General features: G+C 33.8%; 1 protein-coding gene across 2 annotated transcripts in view; it reads left to right on the forward strand.

Moving 5' to 3' along the window:
- Positions 1–22096, forward strand: part of Trax (Translin associated factor X) — a 107991-nt gene that overhangs the window by 83313 nt on the left and 2582 nt on the right. For both annotated transcript variants that reach the window (XM_069826539.1, XM_069826540.1), the window contains exon 3: positions 4729–4862. In XM_069826539.1, coding sequence (XP_069682640.1) covers positions 4729–4862 — 134 coding nt within the window. The remainder of the gene's footprint in view (positions 1–4728; positions 4863–22096) is intronic.

Raw genomic sequence — 22096 nt, forward strand, 5'->3', positions numbered from 1 at the left:
ATATGATCCATCTGTCTTAATGTCGTCTATAATCTGATATCTTCTTCTGTCCCGAACTCTTCTTCTGTTCACCATTCCTTCCAGTGTATCCTTCAGTAGGCAGTTTCTTCTCAGTCAGTGAACCAACCAATTGCTTATTCTCTTCCTGATCAGTTTCAGCATCATTCTTTCTTCACCCACTCTTTCCACACAGCTTCATTTTTTTGTTCTATCTGTCCATTTCGCATACTCCTTCCTTCTCCATATCCACATTTCAAATGCTTCTAGTCGTTTCTCTTCACTTCATCGCAATGTTCATATTTCTGCTCTATACAATGTCACACTCCACACAAAGCACTTCACTAGTCCCTTTTTTAGTTTTTTTTTTTTTGCACAGGTCTGGAGAAAATATTCCTTTTTATATTAAAAACTTCCTTTGCCATTGCTATCCTCCTTTTGACTTCCTGGCAGCAGCTCATGTTGCTGTTTATAGTACATCCCAAGTACTGTATTTGAAGCTGTCCACTTGCTCGACTGCCTCATTTAGTATCCGCATGTTTACCTTCTTTAATTTTCTTCCTATGACCATGGTCTTCGTCTTATTTGCGTTTATCTTCATATTATACTGTTCACAGCTGTCATTTAGCTCCACCAGCATATCCCTTGGTATTGTCCCTTCTTCTGCTAACAATGCCATATCAGCAGCAAATCTTATGCACTTTATTCTTTTTCCTCCTACTATCACTCCTCCCAAATTCTGAAAACTATATATATATATATATATATATATATATATATATATATATATATATATATATACACACAGGGTGTTTAAAAAATACGGGGTATAATTTCAGGTATGTATTTCCCACATGTAGACAATCAAAATAGTTCATTACAACATATGTCCTGAAATGCTTCATTTCCGAGTTCTGGCCTTCACAACATTGAAATTCACCGGAACGTTTTTCTTTCCGCACCTAATAATCCCCTTCATCTAACTTTGTTTGATATACAACCTAAAACTATCATAATTGGTGACTTTAATGCCCACTCCCAACTTTAGGGCTACGATAATGTAAACCAACCTGGAAAAATGATCATGGACCTCCTAAATACTACAACCGCACAACTTGTCTACTTGTCCTCATTCATTATTCTGGTTCTGGTACAAATCCAGACTTATTACTAGTAACATCAGATATCCATCACGAAACCAAGAAAAAAATAATTGAAGACCCTGGATCTGGCCATAGAGTCATCATTGCTTCTATCCATCTCCACCAAAACCGAAGACAGGAACCCTACAATAACAAAACAACATGGAACTTTAAGAAAGCGAATTGGAAACTATTTACAACAGAACTCGACGAACACCTCAAGGTCAACACACCACTAATGGAAAATACAAACTCAAATAGATTGAACAAATATTTCTGTGAATCCCTTCTTAAAATTGCAAAAAAGCACATTCCACGAGGAAAACCAAAAAAATACACCCCCATTCTGGACAGAAAACCTGAATTTATTGAAACAAGATAGAGATAAAGCAAGAACCAAAGCAGAACATAGCAAAACACCAGAAGGTACTCAAGATTGGAGGAAGAAGACTGCCATTCTTAAAAAAGCAATCATAACAGCAGAAAAGAACAGTTTCAATAAATTTATTAAAAATATTAATTACAGAACCGATAGCGCTAAAACATATAAATTTCTGAACAATATTTCCAATACACAGGAAAATACTAGCCAACCTATTATTCATAATAACAAAACACTAACAGATAGTAGAGATATAGCAAACGCATTTAATAAACACTACTCAAACTCTCACAGATTACATCCCAATATCAAAAAAACTGACAAATTTATCAAAAGAGAATTACATAAAAATAATAAAAACAATATTACTAGTACAAAACCTGAAATATTTCATCAAAATTTTACTTCCAAAGAATTAACTCTAGCTATACAAAATTTAAAAACCAAGAAATCTCCTGGCCCCAACAACATTCATTCCGAATTTTTGAAACATCTGGGGGAAAAAGCCAAGTCTGTAATTTTATCCATTTTCAATTTATCATGGAACACCTCAATTCCTGCAGCTTGGAAAAAAGCAATCATTGTACCAATTCACAAAAAAGGGAAACCTGCTCATGACGTTAATAGTTATCGACCAATAGCACTATTAAGCATGATAGCAAAAACCATGGAGTCCATGATCTCCAACAGATTAACTTGGTATTTAGAATCCCAAAATCTTTTATCACCAAGACAAGCCGATTTTCGACAACTACACTCTACCAATGAACAAGTCAAACGCCTCAGCCAAGAAATAAAAGACAGTTTTAACAAGAAAAAGATACCTTGGCAATATTTATTGACTTTCAGTTAGCATATGACTCTGTTTGGAGAAATAAATTATTACTGAAACTCCAGAAATTAGGTATCTCCAGCAATATGTTCAGATGGATATCAGAATTCCTTAGTCAAAGATTCATTGCCACTAAATTCAATAACTCACTTTCCAGTTACAGACAAACATATCGAGGTCTACCTCAAGGCGGTCCTCAGCACAACTTTATTCAATATTTATATAAATGACTTACCCTCTCTACTAGAGGAATCAAACATGAAAACAGCACTATTTGCAGATGATATAGTTTTGTCGACTTCTGGATCTTACAGACATAGAGACAAAATTCTGCTCTTAAAACTCTAAATCAACTACATGAATGGAATACATCAAATTTGATGACACTCAATTTAAGCAAAAGTAACTACCAAATATTTTCATTCGGTAAAAAAAGAAAGAGAATTCACTATCCAATACAATGGCCAACACCTTCCTAGGACTTATGAATCCAAATATCTTGGAGTTATTTTCAATAGTAAGTTAACATGGAGCAACCATTTGAAATGCATTTCTGAAAAAGCTCGTAAAAGATTCTCCCTTCTAAAAAGACTAGCAGGAAAGAAATGGGGATGCTCTAGGAATACTTTGAACACTACATACAAAATGTTTATACAGCCAGTGCTGACATACTGCGGAGAAATTTTAATTACTTCACCTTTCATAAACGACATAGGATATGTTCAAAACAAGCTCTCAGACTCATTACTTGTGGAATCAAAACAACTCCAGTAGATTCTATGAGATTCCTCACTAACATTAACAGCATCAAAATGACAATAGAAGAAAAAGCACTGATTCAGTATGAAAAACTTGTCAGATTACCAGGAAGCAATTGGCATTCGTACAGTCCTCTCTGTAGATTGAAAACTCAAAAAAGTTTCATATCCATTGTTCAACAATTAAAACAGAAAATCAATATCCCGAATTTAAAAGAAAACTTACAAATTAAACCAAACCCTTTAACTCTATTAAATATAGAATATAATCTAAATTTAACAGAAGAAATACTGAAATCAGAAGTAAACACTGAAATACTGAAGCAATTGTCTTTAGAGACAATTAATATTAGGTACCCTCCACAAAATTGGCTTCATTTATACACCGACGGATCCTTGATCTCCAGAGAACAAGGTGCCGGTGCAGGTGTTACGTGCTGTCTCTTCTCACTTTATAGATCTCTTGGATATGGAACAACAAGTTTTGATGGTGAAATCATTGCAATAAGTGAATGTCTCAGGAATCTTCTATGCCACATCAATAAATTTAGGAATGCAGTTATATTGTCAGACTCCAAAGCAGCTATTCTATCAATCGTCTCTAAACACACATCTTCATCTCAAACAGAAGAAATAACTGAAATGCTCTCTCAATTAATATCACTCAATAAAAGAATTGTATTCCAATGGATACCATCCCACTGTGGAATTCTGGGAAACGAGAATGCGGATGCTTTAGCAAAGAAGGGCAGCACTGCTACTTACAGACCTGTAACTAAATCTACGTATTACTCTGTGAAAAGATTTATTAACTCTACATACTTAGACTTCAACAAACAAAATTTGATAACACAATCCCAAGGGAAAAAATGGAACTCTCTGCATCAAAATCCAAAGTTAATTCCCAATTTACCACGTAAATCGTCTGTAGCTGCATTTAGATTGGCAACAGGCCATGATTGTTTGGCCAAACACCTGCATAGAATTGGAATATATCAGTCCCCTAACTGCCCATTGTGCAACTCAAACCAAGAAATGGATTCGGAACACCTCAAAATCTGTGCTTCAGTGGCTGGTCATGATAATATCTTTGAAAAATATTGGAGTGCAAGAGGTCAAATGACTTTATTGCCAAACGCCTGGCATTAGAAAACAACAACAACATATATTTTTATTTATATTTTATATTTTAAAATTAGATATTCTAATAATGCATTTCTAAGATACAAAAATTCGATTCATGTCAACACAATTACCCCATAAAATGTTCCATAACCTAAATATGAATGGACCAAGGAATAGTAAACTGAGTTCAAATCCTTTTTATCTAAAAATTCTAAATGTAAAATGGCAAAATATACTAAATTCTTTATTTTATTTTTTCTTACAAAATACTCTTCCTCATTCTAATCCAATAATTCATCAACAAAGCAAATTTAATAGTTTTTGAGGACTCATTGGAATGCCATCAAAATTAATTTTATTGTTAATAGAACTCATATGGAAATTTAAACATTTTTTTATGTAGGCTATTCTGTTTGATTTCATTTTCTGTCAACTGATTGTCTTAACTGACTACACTCTTCATTTTTTTTAATGTAAAATTCTGTATTTCAGAGAAAGTAAGAAAGAAGTTATACTGACAGATTCTGCAACACGTTTAAGTCAACTTGCAAACACACATTTCAAAAATATTGCCAAGGAACTGAGAGGAGAAGATCCTTATCAGTACACTAGAGCGTACACAGCAGGTGAGTCTTTGCTGCTATTCATTTAATTTTAGCGGCACATATATTCAACACTGAAATGAAAATAGGAGAGGCATGTGTGTAAAGTCAAACAGCTTTCAACAGGAGATTGCCAAAGATAAATGTGCTATATTATAATTAAATCCATACCAACTCATAGGATTTTAATAGAATATTAGAATACACCTAGTTTGTTGGCATAGACAATCATAAAAATACTTCAAAACTCTTGTCCTCAGATCAGTTACAGTCTGGACAATATAATATATGAATGAATAGCAAGTAATGTGTACTAGTATGCTTGAGAACCTGGCTTAAAATATCCGCAATTTAAGTAACTTCTTTTTTTTTTTTTTCCTTCTATTCAATAACACTCATAGCTAAGTATACGCGAAAAATTGATTTCAATATATGTGGGGGGGGGGGGGGAACAGTACAGTGATAATGCAGAAATACAAAATACAATACAAAATAGTAAAGCAAAATAAGAGATGGAAAATCGCAAGTGCAGGAGATTCGAACTCTGAGTTCTCACACATACTAGTTTACGTTACTTTCCATTCAGCTACGTCTAACAATTGAACTGCAGGCATAGAGTTACCAGACATCGAGGTTTTCCTGGACATGTCCTGGTTTTTCATGCATCCAGGTATGTCTGGTGGGATTTTACTAAATGACTAGAGAGTCATTCCACAAGATGAGGGACATAAGGACAAAATTTTATATTTAATCAAAGAAACTTTTCTTTTGCATTAAAATGTTCTCCAATACATTGCCTTTATACAATACATTGTCTTTATACAGTACAATATAATTTTAATTTTGCTGCCAGAATTTGTTTGTCATGAAGCTGGCGCTAAATTACATTTGAAAGTAATTGTTTCAGTGCCTGTATGTTGTAATATTGAATGGAAGTATTAAAGAAATTATCCACTGTTAAAAGAAATCTTAGGTTGTAATGCTTGTTACAGAAAATATGAAGTTTGTTTTATAATTTAACAACTTTTTTTTTTATCTTAAAACAAAACTTTACTGTGTCTTACTTGCTAATGTAATCTATATAATTACTGGACATTGTGATTTTTCGAAATAATAATTTTATATAAATTCTGTTTAACAAACATTACATATTAATGTGGTAATGTTTGTTACACAAAAAATAATCAGATAATCGAATTTAATACATGAAATTATTCATTAACGACCTAAGGTTGTAAGTCCTATACATGTTTTAGTATATTGTCATGTTTGAGACCAAATAATATGTATTTCATTATGAAAAAACTAAAAAATTAGCTGCTGAGAGAATAAGTGACTACAAAGCTAGAATCAAGAGCGCTATAATAGAAGAGAGAGGTTGAGTCCAATCTTTTTCCTGTTAATCGCTTTTAGCTCTAAGCAACCTTCACTGAGAATGTTAACTTCGTTTCTTATCAACATTCCACCAATGAATTTAGACTCCTGGAAATGGTGAATTAACATGCGTGCGCTTGGTTTAAGTTGTTACTCCTGAAAATACATTTTAAGGAAGACATTTTGAATTTTTGAATTTGAAAAGTAAATGTGCGATATTGTAATGAAATCCATATCAATTCATAGGACTTTAATAGAATATTAGGATACACCTAGTTTTTCTCTAGTATTTTTATGACTGTCTATGCCAACAAACTAGGTGTATTCTAATATTCTATTAAAATCCTGAGTTGGTATGGATTTCAATAATTCACTTTCTAGTTACAGACAAACATATCAAGGTCTACCCCAGGGTGCTGTCCTCAGCACAACTTAATTCACTATTTATATAAATGACTTACCCTCCCTATTAGAGGAATCAGACATGAAAAACAGCACTATTTGCAAATGATATAGTTTTGTGGACTTCCGGATGTCACAGAAATAGAGACAAAATTCAAAATTATGCTCTTAAAGCTCTAAATCAACTACATGAATGGAACACATCAAATCACTCAATTTAAGCAAAAGTAACTACCAAATATTTTCACTTGGTAAAAAAGAAAGAGAATTCAATATCCAATACAATGGCCAACACCTTCCTAGGACTCATGAATCCAAATATCTTGGAGTTATTTTCGACACTAATTTAACATGGAGCAACCATTTGAAATATATTTCTGAAAAAGCTCGTAAAAGATTCTCCCTTATGAAAAGACTAGAGGAAAGAAATGGGGATGCTCTAGAAATACTTTGAACACTACATACAAAATGTTTATACAGCCAGTGCTGACATACTGTGGAGAAATTTTAATTACTTCACCTTTCATAAACAAAATAGAACGTGTTCAAAACCAAGCTCTCAGGCTCATTACTGGTGGAATCAAAACAACTCCAATAGATTCTATGAGATTCCCCAGTAATATTAACAGCATCAAAATGACAATAGAAGCAAAAGCACTGATCCAATATGAAAAACTTATCAGATTACCAGGAAACAATTGGCATTCATACAGTCCTCTCTGTAGATAAAAACTCAAAAAAGTTTCATATCCATGGTTCAAGAATTAAAACAGAAAATCAACATCCCGAATTTAAAAGAAAACTTACAAATTAAACCAAACCCTTTAATTCTATTAAATATTGAATATAATCTAAATTTAACAGCAGAAATACTGAAATCAGAAGTAAACACTGAAATACTGAAACAATTGTCTTTAGAGACAATTAATATTAGGTACCCTCCACAAAACTGGCTTCATTTATACACTGACGGATTCTTGATCTCCAGGGAACAAGGTGCAAGTGCATGTGTTACGTGCTGTATCTTCTCACTTTATAGATCTCTTGGATATGGCACAACAAGTTTTGGTGGAGAAATCATTGCAATAAGTGAAAGTCTCAGGAATCTTCTATGCCACATCAATAAATTTAAAAATGCAGTTATATTGTCAGATTCCAAAGCAGCTATTCTATCAATAGTCTGTAGACACACACCTTCATCTCAAACAGTAGAAATAACTAAATGCTCTCTCAATTAATAACACTCAATAAAAGAATTGTATTCCAATGGATACCATCCCATTGTAGAATCCTGGGAAACGAGAATGTGGATGCTTTAGCAAAGAAGGGCAGCACTGCTACTTACAGACCTGTTACGAAATCTATGTATTACTCTGTGAAAAGATTTGTTAAATCTACATACTTAGACTTCAACAAACAAAATTTGGTAACACAATCCCAAGGGAAAAAATGGAACTCTCTGCATCATAATCCACAGTTAATTCCCGATTTACCACGCAAATCGTCTGTAGCTGCATTTAGATTGGCAACAAGCCATGATTGTTTGGCCAAGCACCTGCATAGAATTGAAATGTATCAGTCCCCTAACTGCCCATTGTGCAATTCAAATCAAGAAATGAATTTGGAACAACTTAAAATCTGTGCTTCAGTGGCTGATCATGACAATATCTTTGAAAAATATTGGAGTGCAAGAGGCCAAATGACTTTATTGTCAGACGTCTGGCATTAGAAAACAGCAACAACATTTTTTAATTTTAGTTGCAGAATTCTTGTTTATATCTGTTACATTGCAATGGCTGCACATATTAAATGCGAGTATCCCAATTGCGGAAATAGAAGGAATAGTGACCCCACAAAATGTTAATTCAATATACCGGGAAATAGTGAAAGGTGAGTTTTCATTTACAATATATAGCAATGTTATCACAGAAAACTCATTTTATATACTGGTAGATTTTCCTAGCCAAGTGCATCATTATAAATCATATGTTACCTGAAACAGCAAACAGCTAATTGCAATAAAGATCTTTGCAAAATAAAATATTGTTTCTAAATAAATCTGATGCATTCTAACATAACAGATTTGGTTGTCATGTCTAAATCATTTCAAATTCCACAGCTCATTGGATGGTCACTTTTCAAACATTGATGTAAATAAGAATATAACAGGCAGGTGCAGAAGTTCTGTGAAATTCTCGCCAATTTTTGTGCATGTGGCGCAAGAGGGCTTGATGTGGCGCTCTGCTCGTGGCAGTGAGGAGATTTTTGACAGATTACACTTAATCCAGCTTATGAGCCTATCTCTCCTACTAGAGCCCTCTTGACTAAATGTCCACACCTGTGGAGTAACGGTCAGCGCGTCTGGCCGCGAAACCAGGTCGATTCCCGGTCGGGACAAGATACCTGGTTGAGGTTTTTTCCGGGGTTTTCCCTCAATCCACCTTGAGCAAATGCTGGGTAACTTTCGGTGCTGGACCCCGGACTCATTTCACCGGCATTATCACCTTCATCTCATTCAGATGCTAAATAACCAAAGATGTTGATAGAGCGTCGTAAATAACCTACAATAATAATAATCTTGGCTAAATGGACCCAGAAAAAAACTGAAAGGAGACTATAAAAGTGTAGTAATATTATAAGGAAACTTAGGAAAAAGCCAAAATCAAAACCATAAAAAGCTGTAGAAAGAAAAGCCACTAGGAAGAGAGTACAAGAATATGGTAGAAGATAAAAAGCAAGATATTTGATTCATGTATTTCGAAAAGATAGTTCTTCAAAAAGTCCTCCTTATAAGAGTGCAACTTTTACATTGCCTGTTACTTTAGATACTATGCAAAATATGAAGGATTTTTATGAATGTGATGATGTTTCTTGCCAACTCCCTGGAAAAAAAGATTTTATTGCATTATACGAGGTTGGAAAGAAATAATAAATGCAGAAAAGGTTCCTTAAGAATCATTTGCATGAAGTATACACGAAGGGGTTAGTGGAAAAAGGGAGTTATCTCTCATATAGACAATTTTGAGATATTTAAAGTTTCAGTAGAATTCTTCTAACTTGTCTTTGAATTCACCAAAATCAAAACCAATTGAAACACACAATTTCTCATTTATTAAAACAACTCTGTGCAAATGTTGAAAAGTTTTTATGAAAAAGAATTGATGAGAAACAATATACATAGAGAGCTATTACAGCTTCATTTCCTTAAGTCCTATACCAGATCATGATCATCAATATCTTCTACATCGTCCTCACTGAAGTTGTTGTCTGACTTTAGATCCAAATACAGTTCTTGGTATACAACTGGTATATACTTAAGAAGTGACAAAATTGTCTCATAGGTATCCCTGTCACTGTACGTGTATTGTAGATCCACTTTATCTTTGTCCACCTTTGAATCTCAAAACAGATGCTTTTCTAGAATCTACCTTAATTCTAGAACGACTTTTGTTTCTCTTGCATAACTTACTCATACATTCTTTCAGTACTACCTTAATATTCTTATTTGTTAAACATTAAAACACTTTTTGGATATTCCATATAAAAACAGAAATGCATTTTTACAAATTTTCTTGTCAATGTTATCATGTGATGACTTTGCATATTATTCACATGTGAAGTACAGTGGCTCCTTGTTTCTTCAGTGTTTATTGTATCTTTCGTGTAGACTCCTTTACAGGGAACAGCTTTTATTTTACCAAGTAGTCCATATCAGTCATCTTGACTCAATATGGCATGTCAGCTTCTCTCGTATTGGCCAAAAAAAAAAAAAATAGCAGACATTTAAGTTTTCAATGCATGTAGGGGTAGCTTCCTTATTCCACTGAGAAGTTTTCTTCAGAAGAATCACCACAATATTATTAATGACTTTATATTACAAAATAGAGCTATTCCAGACCTCATTTGTGCAAGAAACTAATAGAGGACTGTTCCGTCTTCCATAATCAGTTCACAAAGTGCAGTCGAGTAATAAGCAGTGTAAAAGGTAGGTCAGTTTGTGAAGAAAGTATGGGTGACGAACTAAACTCGTATAGATTGCGAATCGGTAGATATTATGCAGTGCAGATCCACAGAAGTACAAAAAATGAAAAGGAAGCAGTATCTGATAGAATCATCATATTTATGACAGCAGCTGTTTTATCAATAGTATTAATAATTGGAAATGTGGAGCTAAACCTGGGTCCTTGTGATAGAGAAGAAATAGACTATAATGAGAAAGTGTTTCAAAGAGAATGGATAAACTACATGAAGAAACGAGGGAAGAAAGACAAAAGGCAAGTGTTCTAAATAAAGTTTCAAATGATATAAAATGATATAGATGCATTAGTCAATAGATATACTGAAGTGGAAAATAAGTTAAAAGAGGTTATCCATGAGCAGGCTATGTTAAAATTAATTGTTAGAAAATGGGAAAGTGATAGTAGACTCAGTAATATCGTAATCTACAGGGCTGAAGAGGACATTAATGAAACAGGAATCGACACTTGTTTCCTAGTATTAAAATTATTAACTAACTATTTCATACGTGGACACAAGTGCAATAAACAACGCCTATAGAGTTGGGAGCAGAAGGAAAAGACTAATTGCAGTTAAATTAAACAGTTATTTCATTAGATAACATATCATTGCAAATAGGCAGCAACTTATAGGCACAAATATCTACATAGAGAATGACTTCGCAAAAGATATAAGAGAGAGAAGAATTTTGAATTGAATTGTCTCCACAACACAGAACTAGAAGTGTAGAGAGGACTGATTGGAATGGCAGCACAGCAGTGGGCATGAGCAATCCAGTAAGATAAATATTGGAATAGATGACCTTACAAGTGCGAACTATATAAGAGTCTACCTTAGGAAAACTGAAAACGTTTTTTTTTTTCACAAATCCCTTAAGAAGAAAGAAGACTGTGTATGGAAGAAGCTGCGAGAACTAGAGAAGAGGCAGTTTGCGAGGTGATACCACAGACAGAAAATTACCATTGAGGGAAATACAGGGCGGTCGAGTGAAAGTGTTACAAAGAGAAGCATTTGTGGTTCAACCAACAAGAGCAGTGCAAGTGAAAATCGTTGAAAATATAGCAACAGTCCTTGAGTAGTTTGAGGCGCGGTAGAGGAAGTGACACACCATCAGCACGGATGAGCGCAGCGGGTTCAACCGATGAAGATGAAGCTGATGACGAACACTTAATAAGAGGTAAAAGGCCATATAGAAACATTACCAAAAATAAATATGAATAATCATATTCAAATAATGATAGAGTTACCGAACAAAACTATTTACTAAGAGGCAGGCAACAACAAAAACTAAACTTTCCTGTAATCAGAAAATCTAAAAATTACCTGATTAAGAAAGATGTATTTAGTAGTAAAGGTTTAAAAGACAACAACTGATTAATTTGTAAAATACAATCTTTAATTCAACACGATTACACATAGAATAAATTTAATAGAAAGTATAATAGAACTGAATGAAAATGAGAGCATGTGATAGTATGATAAAACCGCAATTGATATTGATTAGGTAATTAACGTGTAAAGTATAATTACATGTATGCTGAAAGAGGTATAGATGATACGCAAACAATTTTGCTGATAAGCAAGTGGCAAGAGTTGAGACTGACCTACATATTGAAAAAAACCGATTCAGTTATTGCAGTCTGCTGGCTCTGTGTCAACAACTACTAACCTGAATATGGTATGATGTTATGGAATAATTAGTTATCATGTATAAGTGAACCTAAAATTAAACATATATATGAAATTCATAGAACAGAATTAGATGATTAAAGTAACAAGGAAAATTGATTTACAGATGTTTATTGTAGAGAATTGTCAAAAGTAGCAGATATATACTGTTCTCCAACCAGGAGATCAACCGTGAAAGGAATGTGCTTACTATTGCGTCATCTATTGAAGCGAAGTAGATAGATAATATTATCGTTATAACGTCTGTTTAAAAACCATGTGCTCTCCTGCATTTATTATTTCCTGTATGGAGAGATTAAAAGGTCAGGAGATTAACAGTGATCTAATTTTGTAACTAGGGTAGTATAAACATGTGTGTATCAATGTTATTGTTTGTGCTGTGAGAGCGAGCCAATAGAGATACGAGTACCCACGTGTGTGACCTTATGACATCAACATTCATTCACAGCATTACCCCGCTTTGTCTCATCCGGAGGAGACTTTCTCGTGGTTGGAGCACAGTAAGTTCTAAGGTTTTATAGTTAACACGATTGGTTTAAACATGCACTCAAACCAGATGTATATTTATTGTGTATAATTACTATTCGTATATAGATCAGTTTTAAATTATTAAGTTTATGTACTTTTATGAACTATTAACAATAAATACTGTATATCTTATTTTCCATAATATGCTACTAAATCACTTTTTTTTTTTTTTTTTTTTTTTTTCAAAATGTGGGATACCCCTTTTTTTTCCACTGACCCCTTCAATTCTAATGTAAAGATTGGTCTATAAAAAGTTTGTGAAATGCTACCAAAACATTGCTGTTGGTCTTTGATAAGGATCAGATAGTGTGCTGCTGTCCTTACCGTGAAATATGGAGTAATGATTTCACCAGCGCACTGGAAAACAAATGAAAAGCAAAGAACCATCCAGAACCAAACTTTCTCCTTTTCCCAGACAGACTTCAATTCGTTGTAGTATAATGAGCAAATGCCTGATGTTGCTGTCAGTTCTATAACTAGCATAAAAGTTGATTTTTGTTTGTGATGACATCAGTGGTTTTTCGTTGAAAATGTAGAATCTTATTTGAAAACATATATTGATGAAGCAAATTAAATTATAAATCCCATATTTACAAATGTAATGTATAGATCCCTCTACTATCATATAATCAATGAAACAGCCAAGTACTAACAGTTCACTGATCATAATACATCTGTTCTTTTTTCCCCACTGTCGTGAATTATTTTCTTCCCCACCCAAACCCTATATACTAGTCTTGATTCTTCAATTAGTTCACTGTCTGCACATTTGCAACTCATCACTGTTTACTCTTCCAAATTTCAACCCTTCATTTATCAATCGCATCCAATATCTCTAAATTTTACTCTCCATATCCTTAACTGTCACAGTGTCTGACCTTTCTATCTGTTCTTCTCTGCCATATTTCTGTCTCTGTCTTCTTCCTATTTATTTCTTCCTTTTCATTTTCCATTAACCCCCTCTGCTTTAACTTACAGCTTCGTGATTTCCACTTTTTCCCACATTATTATTCTTTTGTGCACCAGTGTTGTTTATGTCACTCTTCGAATTATGCTTTCATACGTTGCTCCCATTCATCCATTCATTCATAGTATTCTGCCCAAGGGCAGATCTTTCACTGCAAACCCAGCATTCTCCAGTCTTTTCTATTTTCTGCCTTCCTCTTAATCTCCATATATGATCCATATATCATAATGTTCTCTATTATTTGATACCTTCTTCTGCCCCAAACTCTTCTCCCATTCACCCACCATTCCTTCCATTGCATCCTTCAGTAGGCAGTTTCTTCTCAGCCAATGACCCAGCCAATTTCTTTTTCTCTTCCCGATCAATTTCAGCATTATTCTTTCTTCACCCACTCTTTTCAACACAGTTTCCTTTCTTATTCTGTCTGTCCATTTCACATGCTCTATTCTTCTCCATATTCACATTTCAAATGCTACTAGTTGCTTCTCTTCACTTCATTGCAATGTCCATATTTCTGCTCTATACAATGTCACACTCCACACAGAGCACTTCACTAGTATCTTCCTTAGGTTTTTTTTTTTTTTTCCAGAGGTACTCCTTTTTATATTAAAAACTTCCTTTGCCATTGCTATCCTTCTTTTGACTTCTCGTCAGCAGCTCATGTTACTACTTATAGTATTACATCCCAAGTATTTCACGCTGTCCCAAGCTTCCTATACTATTCTTAATAAGCTTTCATTTTCCATACGATTTTGACTTTCTCTTCTAGATTTGTTACCCTCTCTCAGCCACCACAGTACGATGTCATCCATTCCATTCTGGTCCTTCCCCTTGCATAAGTACCTATCCTTCCTTGCCTTCTTCCTTCTTTCCTTCATCCCCCCCTTTTCATCAGTTGACTCCTTTTCACTTTCCCCCAATGAATCACAAGTTCTTCCACTCCTGGCACTTACCTCCTTGCACTTGTGTTACTTACGTCCTTCTTCTTTGATGTTCTGGACTTATTGATGCCTTCTTTGTTCCTGCCTTCCTTCCTTCCTCTTCTACCTCTCTCTGTTCACTGTCCTCAACCCCAGCTGATTTCTAACTTTGTTTTCAATCCCACTCTTGTCATTGATATGATTACATATGTTACTCTCCTCGGTCACTGTCATTTGATCGACTATTCTGACTCATAATTTTCTGCTTCTTTTCTATCATCACATTCTATGGCATGCTTCAATTTCACCAATCTTTCACCACTGTTTCTTTCGTTTGGTTTCCTGGGACCCCTCAACACTCTATTCATTGTAATTTCTCTATTCCTACATTCATTTGATGTAAAATTTCTTTGCAAATAATCTAAATCAAATATTTTTCCATTTATCTTCAGTATGTCTTTCACTAGAACTGCAAACTGCCCTTTCTCTCTCACTCTTTTTTAAGAACGGTATTAGCAGCTTCCTCTTGTTTCTTACAAGGCATTGTAATCTGAATAGATTTTTATCCTTTTTCGTTTGAGATTCTTTAGATTATTCAGAATAAATTCTTTTCCATTTGTGTTTCTAAATTTGACCAGTATTGATCAATTTCTTCCTCTTCATAGTCTTCCTGCTTCTTCAATCTAGTCCTCATTAGGTCTAGCCCGAAACTCTCACTGCATAAGTGTCTTATTGCAGTACTTGGTCCCACTTCCTTTTTTCTCCCATCCTCCTCTATGCCGAAAATAATAATATTTTTCTTTTCTTGATAGTCCTCCAGGTTATTCACTTCCCTTTGAAGTTTAAAGTTATCTAGTTGTAGTTTTATAATGTGCTCCGTTTTTCTTCCATTTCTTGCTCTAACCCTACTATTCTGTGTTTCATATCCTTTAAATGTTGCTTGAATTCGTCCATCATTGATTTGAACCTTTCTTTCATTTCTTCTCTTATCAGTTTTAATAGCATTGTCTCTGCTCCCTTGGTCACTCCTGAGTTTAGTTCAGCACTCTCAATTATGAGCATTACTGCCACTGTTACTTTTACTGCTCATATTAGTATCTCATCACTTGAAGGACACTTAATCGCTGGCATTTCACCCTTTTTTTCATTGAAATTTCCCATTTTTGCTCTATGAATACACACCCATCTTATCAGTTTCACCACACTCTCAATTTTCTTCTTATTAATTTCCTCTATTATATGTACTAACCTTCTCTTCTTAAGTGGTCACTTCACGGTGAATGATCCTCCACTGCCGTGTCAACATCTGTGCTCACAAGAGCCCTGCTAAACATGTGTGCTCCTTTCCATTGTTTGTTGAAATGAACTGTAATGATTTTCATGAATGTCTTCAAAGTAATGGGAATTTGATTGAAATGACTGACAAGTCAGAAAAATATGTTATGAATTCAGTATTGATTTAATTTTACTACCACAGCTCGATTACTGATATATAATTTTAATTGTTATTACAGACTTTTTAACTATTACGCCTAAAATGTTTGTAATATTGAATGTGGACAATGTAGTAAGATTGAAAATAAATATTATTTATACCGTGTGATATATATCAGTATGTTATCTGATAACCTTAGACAGACAGTCATGAAACTTGACAACACTGTTTTTTTGGAAGAATGACTGGCCATCTGCACTTATAACTCAGGTGTGTGTGATTTAATTTTGAAACCTTACGATTTGGTGTGGGTTTCATTAAATATCACATTTTCCATTGGCAACCTCCCCATGCTAGATTCATGTGAGGGAGAAAAGAGGAAACAGAGAAAATCCAGAAGTTGTAATTGGATTTCATTAAGATAGTGGGAAGACAATGGTAAGGAGTATTAAAACCAAGAGAATATTATAGAAGAAACTTAAAGATATAGCTTATTTGATGTGAAGTATTTGTGTAAATATAATGTACTAAGCGAAAGGACATTTTTAATATTGTAACTGGAAAGTTTTGAAACATTCCAAGTTCTGCTCAGTACGTCATAGACTGCATTTCACAATGCAGTTCGTGTAATTTATTCTTATATCAAATCAGGTAGTATCTGGCCACTTTTTCACTCTGACATTTTGCAAACGAGCGAAATTGAGCTATACCTGCAAATATTGAAGGATATTCGAGCTTTATTTATTTGTGTATTTATTTACTTGCTGTCTGCCTTGATTAAATTAAAGTAGTTTATTAAAGTATTGCATAGAGATACGTATTTTTGTTATTGTTATAGCAAATAGTTCCTTGCAGCTTGCAATAAAATTATTTTACCTACATAAAATTACAGTTATGTGTTTCACTAATACATATATAGAATAGTTCAAAAACTTGTATACTGACACATGGAGCTTATTTTTAGAGTAATTTAAGAAAAAAAAAGTTCATTTGCATATGAATATGGTCTTCAGTAATTGATTGTGGTACCTACTATAATAATTTGAATGTTAAAAAAAGTAGGAGTAATTGAGTGAACTCTGAATATGTATAACTTTAGACACAAAAAATTACCAATCTCCTATAGCATAAATTTGCCCAAGTCCACTTTGGGCAGTGCCTGATTCACAAAGCTAGGGAAAGAATGTTTATTTTTCACCTAATTTACCCCTTCAATACCTTCTTATAAATTAGTTATGACACCTGAGCAATAAACAGACAGAAAAAGCAATAAACAAAGAAACAGAGCAGAGTTATGCATGAGAATTCGGTCACATATAAACCTAAGCTCTCACGGAATAATTAATAATTATGTTTTATTTAACGCTTGCAACTGCCAAGGTTATATCAGCATCGCTGGTGCCATAATTTTGTCCTGTAGGAGTTTTTTAACATGCCAGTAAATCTGGCATGAGCCTATCACATTGGCACTCTTAAATGCCATCGACCTAGATCGGAATCGAACCCGCAACCTCGAGCACAGAAGGCCAGCACTTACCAACTGCGTCACCCAGACTATCACGGAATCAATTGAAGTCTTCTGAAGGGATAATTTTTTTTTTTTGTCTAAGGTTATACAGTATATACGAAACAAATTGTAGCAAAATACTACAAAATCACAGTATGGAATGTTTAGAAACCTTTTCTTGTATTTGCAAAACATTACACATTTTAGAATTTTACAGTGGCGTGTGGTGAAGGGCTTGGTTTGGATAAGCAATTAGAAATAAGGTGGAAGTAATAAATATAAGACATGAAAATACCGTAATATGTGCCAAAATTATGAATACATGAAAATAAAATTGATACCTGTTTTATTTTAAGTGTAGCTGGATTCTCTTGTCTACTTCTGCAAAGTCTTCTATAACACTGTCGTAAAATGTTTGCTGCTGTTATTCCTTTTCTAATGATATTAGAGACAGGTTGGCAAGTTTTTCCTGCCCCTGAGTGTTGTGTGCCTAGTTTTTTTTTATGTTTTTCATACGTTTCACAGAAGCACACTTGTGGGAACTGTTAAAACTAATTCACACAACTTTGTCACTTCACTGTATGCCTTTTCAAGTCCATTGGTTTTGACAAAATTCAAGAGGTCATTAACCGATTTATTATACTTATCTTCCGACATACATGTAATTAGTTGGACCTTAATGCAGTGAAACCAAACACAGAAGCATAAGTGACTTTCAAAGACTGAAGTGCTATTTCTGGAAAACAGTCTGTATATTGATAAAAATTCTTCCCATTGAGCAACTTTAGAAAATGCAGAGACTCCAAATTATTGAACCTTTCTCTCAGCTGCTGTAACATTACGTCAAATATTTCGCAAAACAGATGTTTATATTGTGTCTTGCGATCTAGGCTGTCGGTATCCTTTTGGCGTTATGTTGATTGTTCTTGACCTTCATATATTTTATGCCAAAATTCCTCATGTTTCACGTTTGTTTTGCAAGGTTCCCTGGAATTCTCTGATTTTATTTACACAATATCTTATATCAGCAGCTTTAGCTTACAGGATGTCATAAAGGGTGTCCGTAACTGGGAAAATATAAGCAAACACTTCTAATAAAAAACTTAACTCTTCCATTGTATTTAAAATTCCCCGAACTGCTCGAAAAGACTCTTGATCCCAATTCTGGTCAGACTCAAAGCTAGAAATTATTTTGAAAAGATTCTGAAGTTCCTTCTTGTGCTCATGGATTCTTTCAACATTACGAGAATTACAATTAGACCATTCAAATGGCCAGCCATCACAGCTGCGCCAACATAACTTTGTGCAACTAACTTTTCTCCACAGTTATATTCTTTCATGAGGTCATTCGCAATACTGTACAAGGCATTGCAGTCCTGTTTTCAGATATATTTAAAAATCGAGTTTCTTGAATTTCTTTTCTAATATGTGCCATCATAACATTGCTGACTGATGCAATCAAATCATTTTCTATAATGTTTGACAATCTAGTGAATATAGTATCATTTTCTATAAATGTTTTCAGTTGCTGATCTACAGTCCCCGAGCTCACGCGAACTACCTGACATTCCCCATAACCCCTGGCGAGTCCATATGTGAAGGCTGGTGCGAGATGTGACGGAACCAACCTCACACGAACTACCTTACGTTCCCCTCTGACTCTGCCAAGTCCAGATGTCAATGTCCCTTTTCGCTGGCACGAGATATGACAGAACCATTGACATTTCCCACTTCCCCGCCAAGTTGACCATTCTGCCATAGTGTGATGTGTCAGATGATAGAACCAAGCATGGGCAACTATTAAAATAATAACACCGAACAATTTAAGCTTTCAATAAATGATATAATTCATTTTTATAAAGATTAATTTAGATTTTCAATTAATTTTACATAGAGGTAAGCAGTGCTTACCTTGTGTACTGGAGGACATGCCACTGGAATTTTAGAATGTTATTTCAGAGCACATAAAGGAATAATTATTTCATCATTTATTTTGTGTTTGTGCATGGTAAGAGTATATTCTCCCTGCACGAAACAAAATCTTCTAGAGCAGATTAAAAATCATTTACTGTTTCAGTGCATCTGTGTGCAGATGAATTATACAAGATATTCTTAATACATGTCTATCATCTTATAATATAATAGGCTTATGTCTGGTCTGGCCTTTTTTTACTTGTTTATATAGACACATACGAGCTAAAAGTACAATTCACAATTACCTCATTTACTTACAAATGGCTTTTAAGGAACCTGGAGGTTCTTTATGTCATCTGCATAAACAAGCAGCTGATGTAACCCTTTCAATTTCAAACCCTCTCTGTTTTTCTGGACATTCCTAATGGGATATTCTAGCGCAAAGTTAAAAAGTAAAGATGGTAGTGCATTTCTTTGTTTTAGCCCACAGTGAATTGAAAAAGAGTGAGACAGAAACTGGTCTATAGAGACTCAGCTGTACAGCTGTCGAAAAAAAATGTATCCACACTCATGAACAGCGAATATTTTCTAAGTTCACTTCAGATCACGGTGATGTTACATGATGCTCGCGCTTGTAGAAGCAGTTTCGGAACTACAGAGTCATTTGATACCTGTGTCTTGTAGAGTAGCAGTAGAGTGCTCGCTTAATGATTCAAAGGTTGTGAGTTCGAGCCTTCTTCAAGTTATCATTTTATTTTGTTATCATTCTTGAGCGATATAAATAATATTCAAGTTACCATTTATATTCTGTTATCATTCTTTAGCGATATAAATAATATTAACGTTATCATTTATATTCTGTTATAGTCCTTTACCATTATAAATAATATTCAAGTTATCATTTTTTTCGGAATATGTATGATAAGAACTTTCTTGTGTTAAATTTTAACGTACCTTGTTAACGTGTTTCGAGCTATTTTGGGTCATCTTCAGAACTGGTCGTACATATAGGCTATATATATATATATATATATATATATATATATATATATATATATATATATATATATAGCCTATATACACACACACACACACACACACATACATACATATATACATCATACATATTCCGAAGTGATACAGTGTTAAAAGTTGTGTAATCAAGATGTATTATCATTTCTATTCTGCTATCGTTCTTTAGTGATATAAATAATATTCAAGTTATCATTTATATTCTGTTATAGTTCTTTAGTGTTATAAATAATATTCAAGTTATCATTTGTATTCTGCTATCATTCTTTAGCGATATAAATTATATTCAAGTTACCATTTATGTTCTGTTATCGTTCTTTAGTGATACAAATAATATTGAAGTTATCATTTATATTCTGTTATAGCTCTTCAGCATTATAAATAATATTCAAGTTATGATTTGTATTCTATTATCGTTATTTTGCGATATAAATAATATTCAAGTTATCATTTATATTCTGTCATCCTTCTTTAACGAAATAAATAATATATTCAAGTTACCACTTATATTCTGTTATAGTTCTTTACCGATATAAATAATATAAATTTAATGTTACATTTGAAAAAATACAGTTACATAATACTAGTGTTAGTTTTTTCTTCTTATATTATTACATTATACTATGCTGTAACATAATAAAATGAAAAGGAACGACAAGGATTTAAGCCTGAGATGTTGACATTTGAATTCAATCATTCTTCCAAATGAGCCACGGGGGCACAAGTAAAGAAGCATAAAATATGCGGAAAAATTGGCCCAATCCCCCTCCAAGATGTCCTGATGATTTGTGGAAGCTTGTCCAGGACATGTCCACTCGACTGTAAAATGTGATCGAAATTGGAGGAAGATAGACTAAATTGAATCGTGGCTTTTGGTTTGGTTTTTAATTTTAACTTTTAATTGTTTGAATTTTCTAAGCAGACGCCAGTGTGCTTGTTTTGTTTATGCCACGAAAGATATTTTTGTTGAGTATACAATTTTTCTTTTTTTCTTTCCATTTGCAGCCATAATGTCATAACAAATAATGATAAAGTCTGGCATAATGCATTCATAAACATGATGTTAATTAGGCCTACTAAAACAGTCCTAAAATAGACAGCAGCAATTATATTTTTTCTCTATCTTAAAAACAAAAAAAAAAAGAACATAAAAAGCACTTGGTGGTGTTCGAACACACAACCTCATGAATACCAGCCCGAAATACTACCACTACCACTACACTACAAATGTAACACATAGAATAATTTCATTATGACTGGGCATAGCAGACATCGTGGTCCAACAACATGTAACATCGCCTGTCTCCGAATTGTAACGGAGATACCTGAAGGGAACTTAGTATCTAGAGAGCAGTCTCTTTTTCTTTTGACACCTGTACATCACACTGAGACACATTATTCACAATTACATACTTCTCAAAATGAGAAATAACTGTAGCTATTCAGAATCAGTCTCATATTTGTATCGAATTT

The sequence above is a fragment of the Periplaneta americana genome, chromosome 5 (assembly GCF_040183065.1).
Source record: "Periplaneta americana isolate PAMFEO1 chromosome 5, P.americana_PAMFEO1_priV1, whole genome shotgun sequence".
NCBI lineage: Eukaryota > Metazoa > Arthropoda > Insecta > Blattodea > Blattidae > Periplaneta > Periplaneta americana.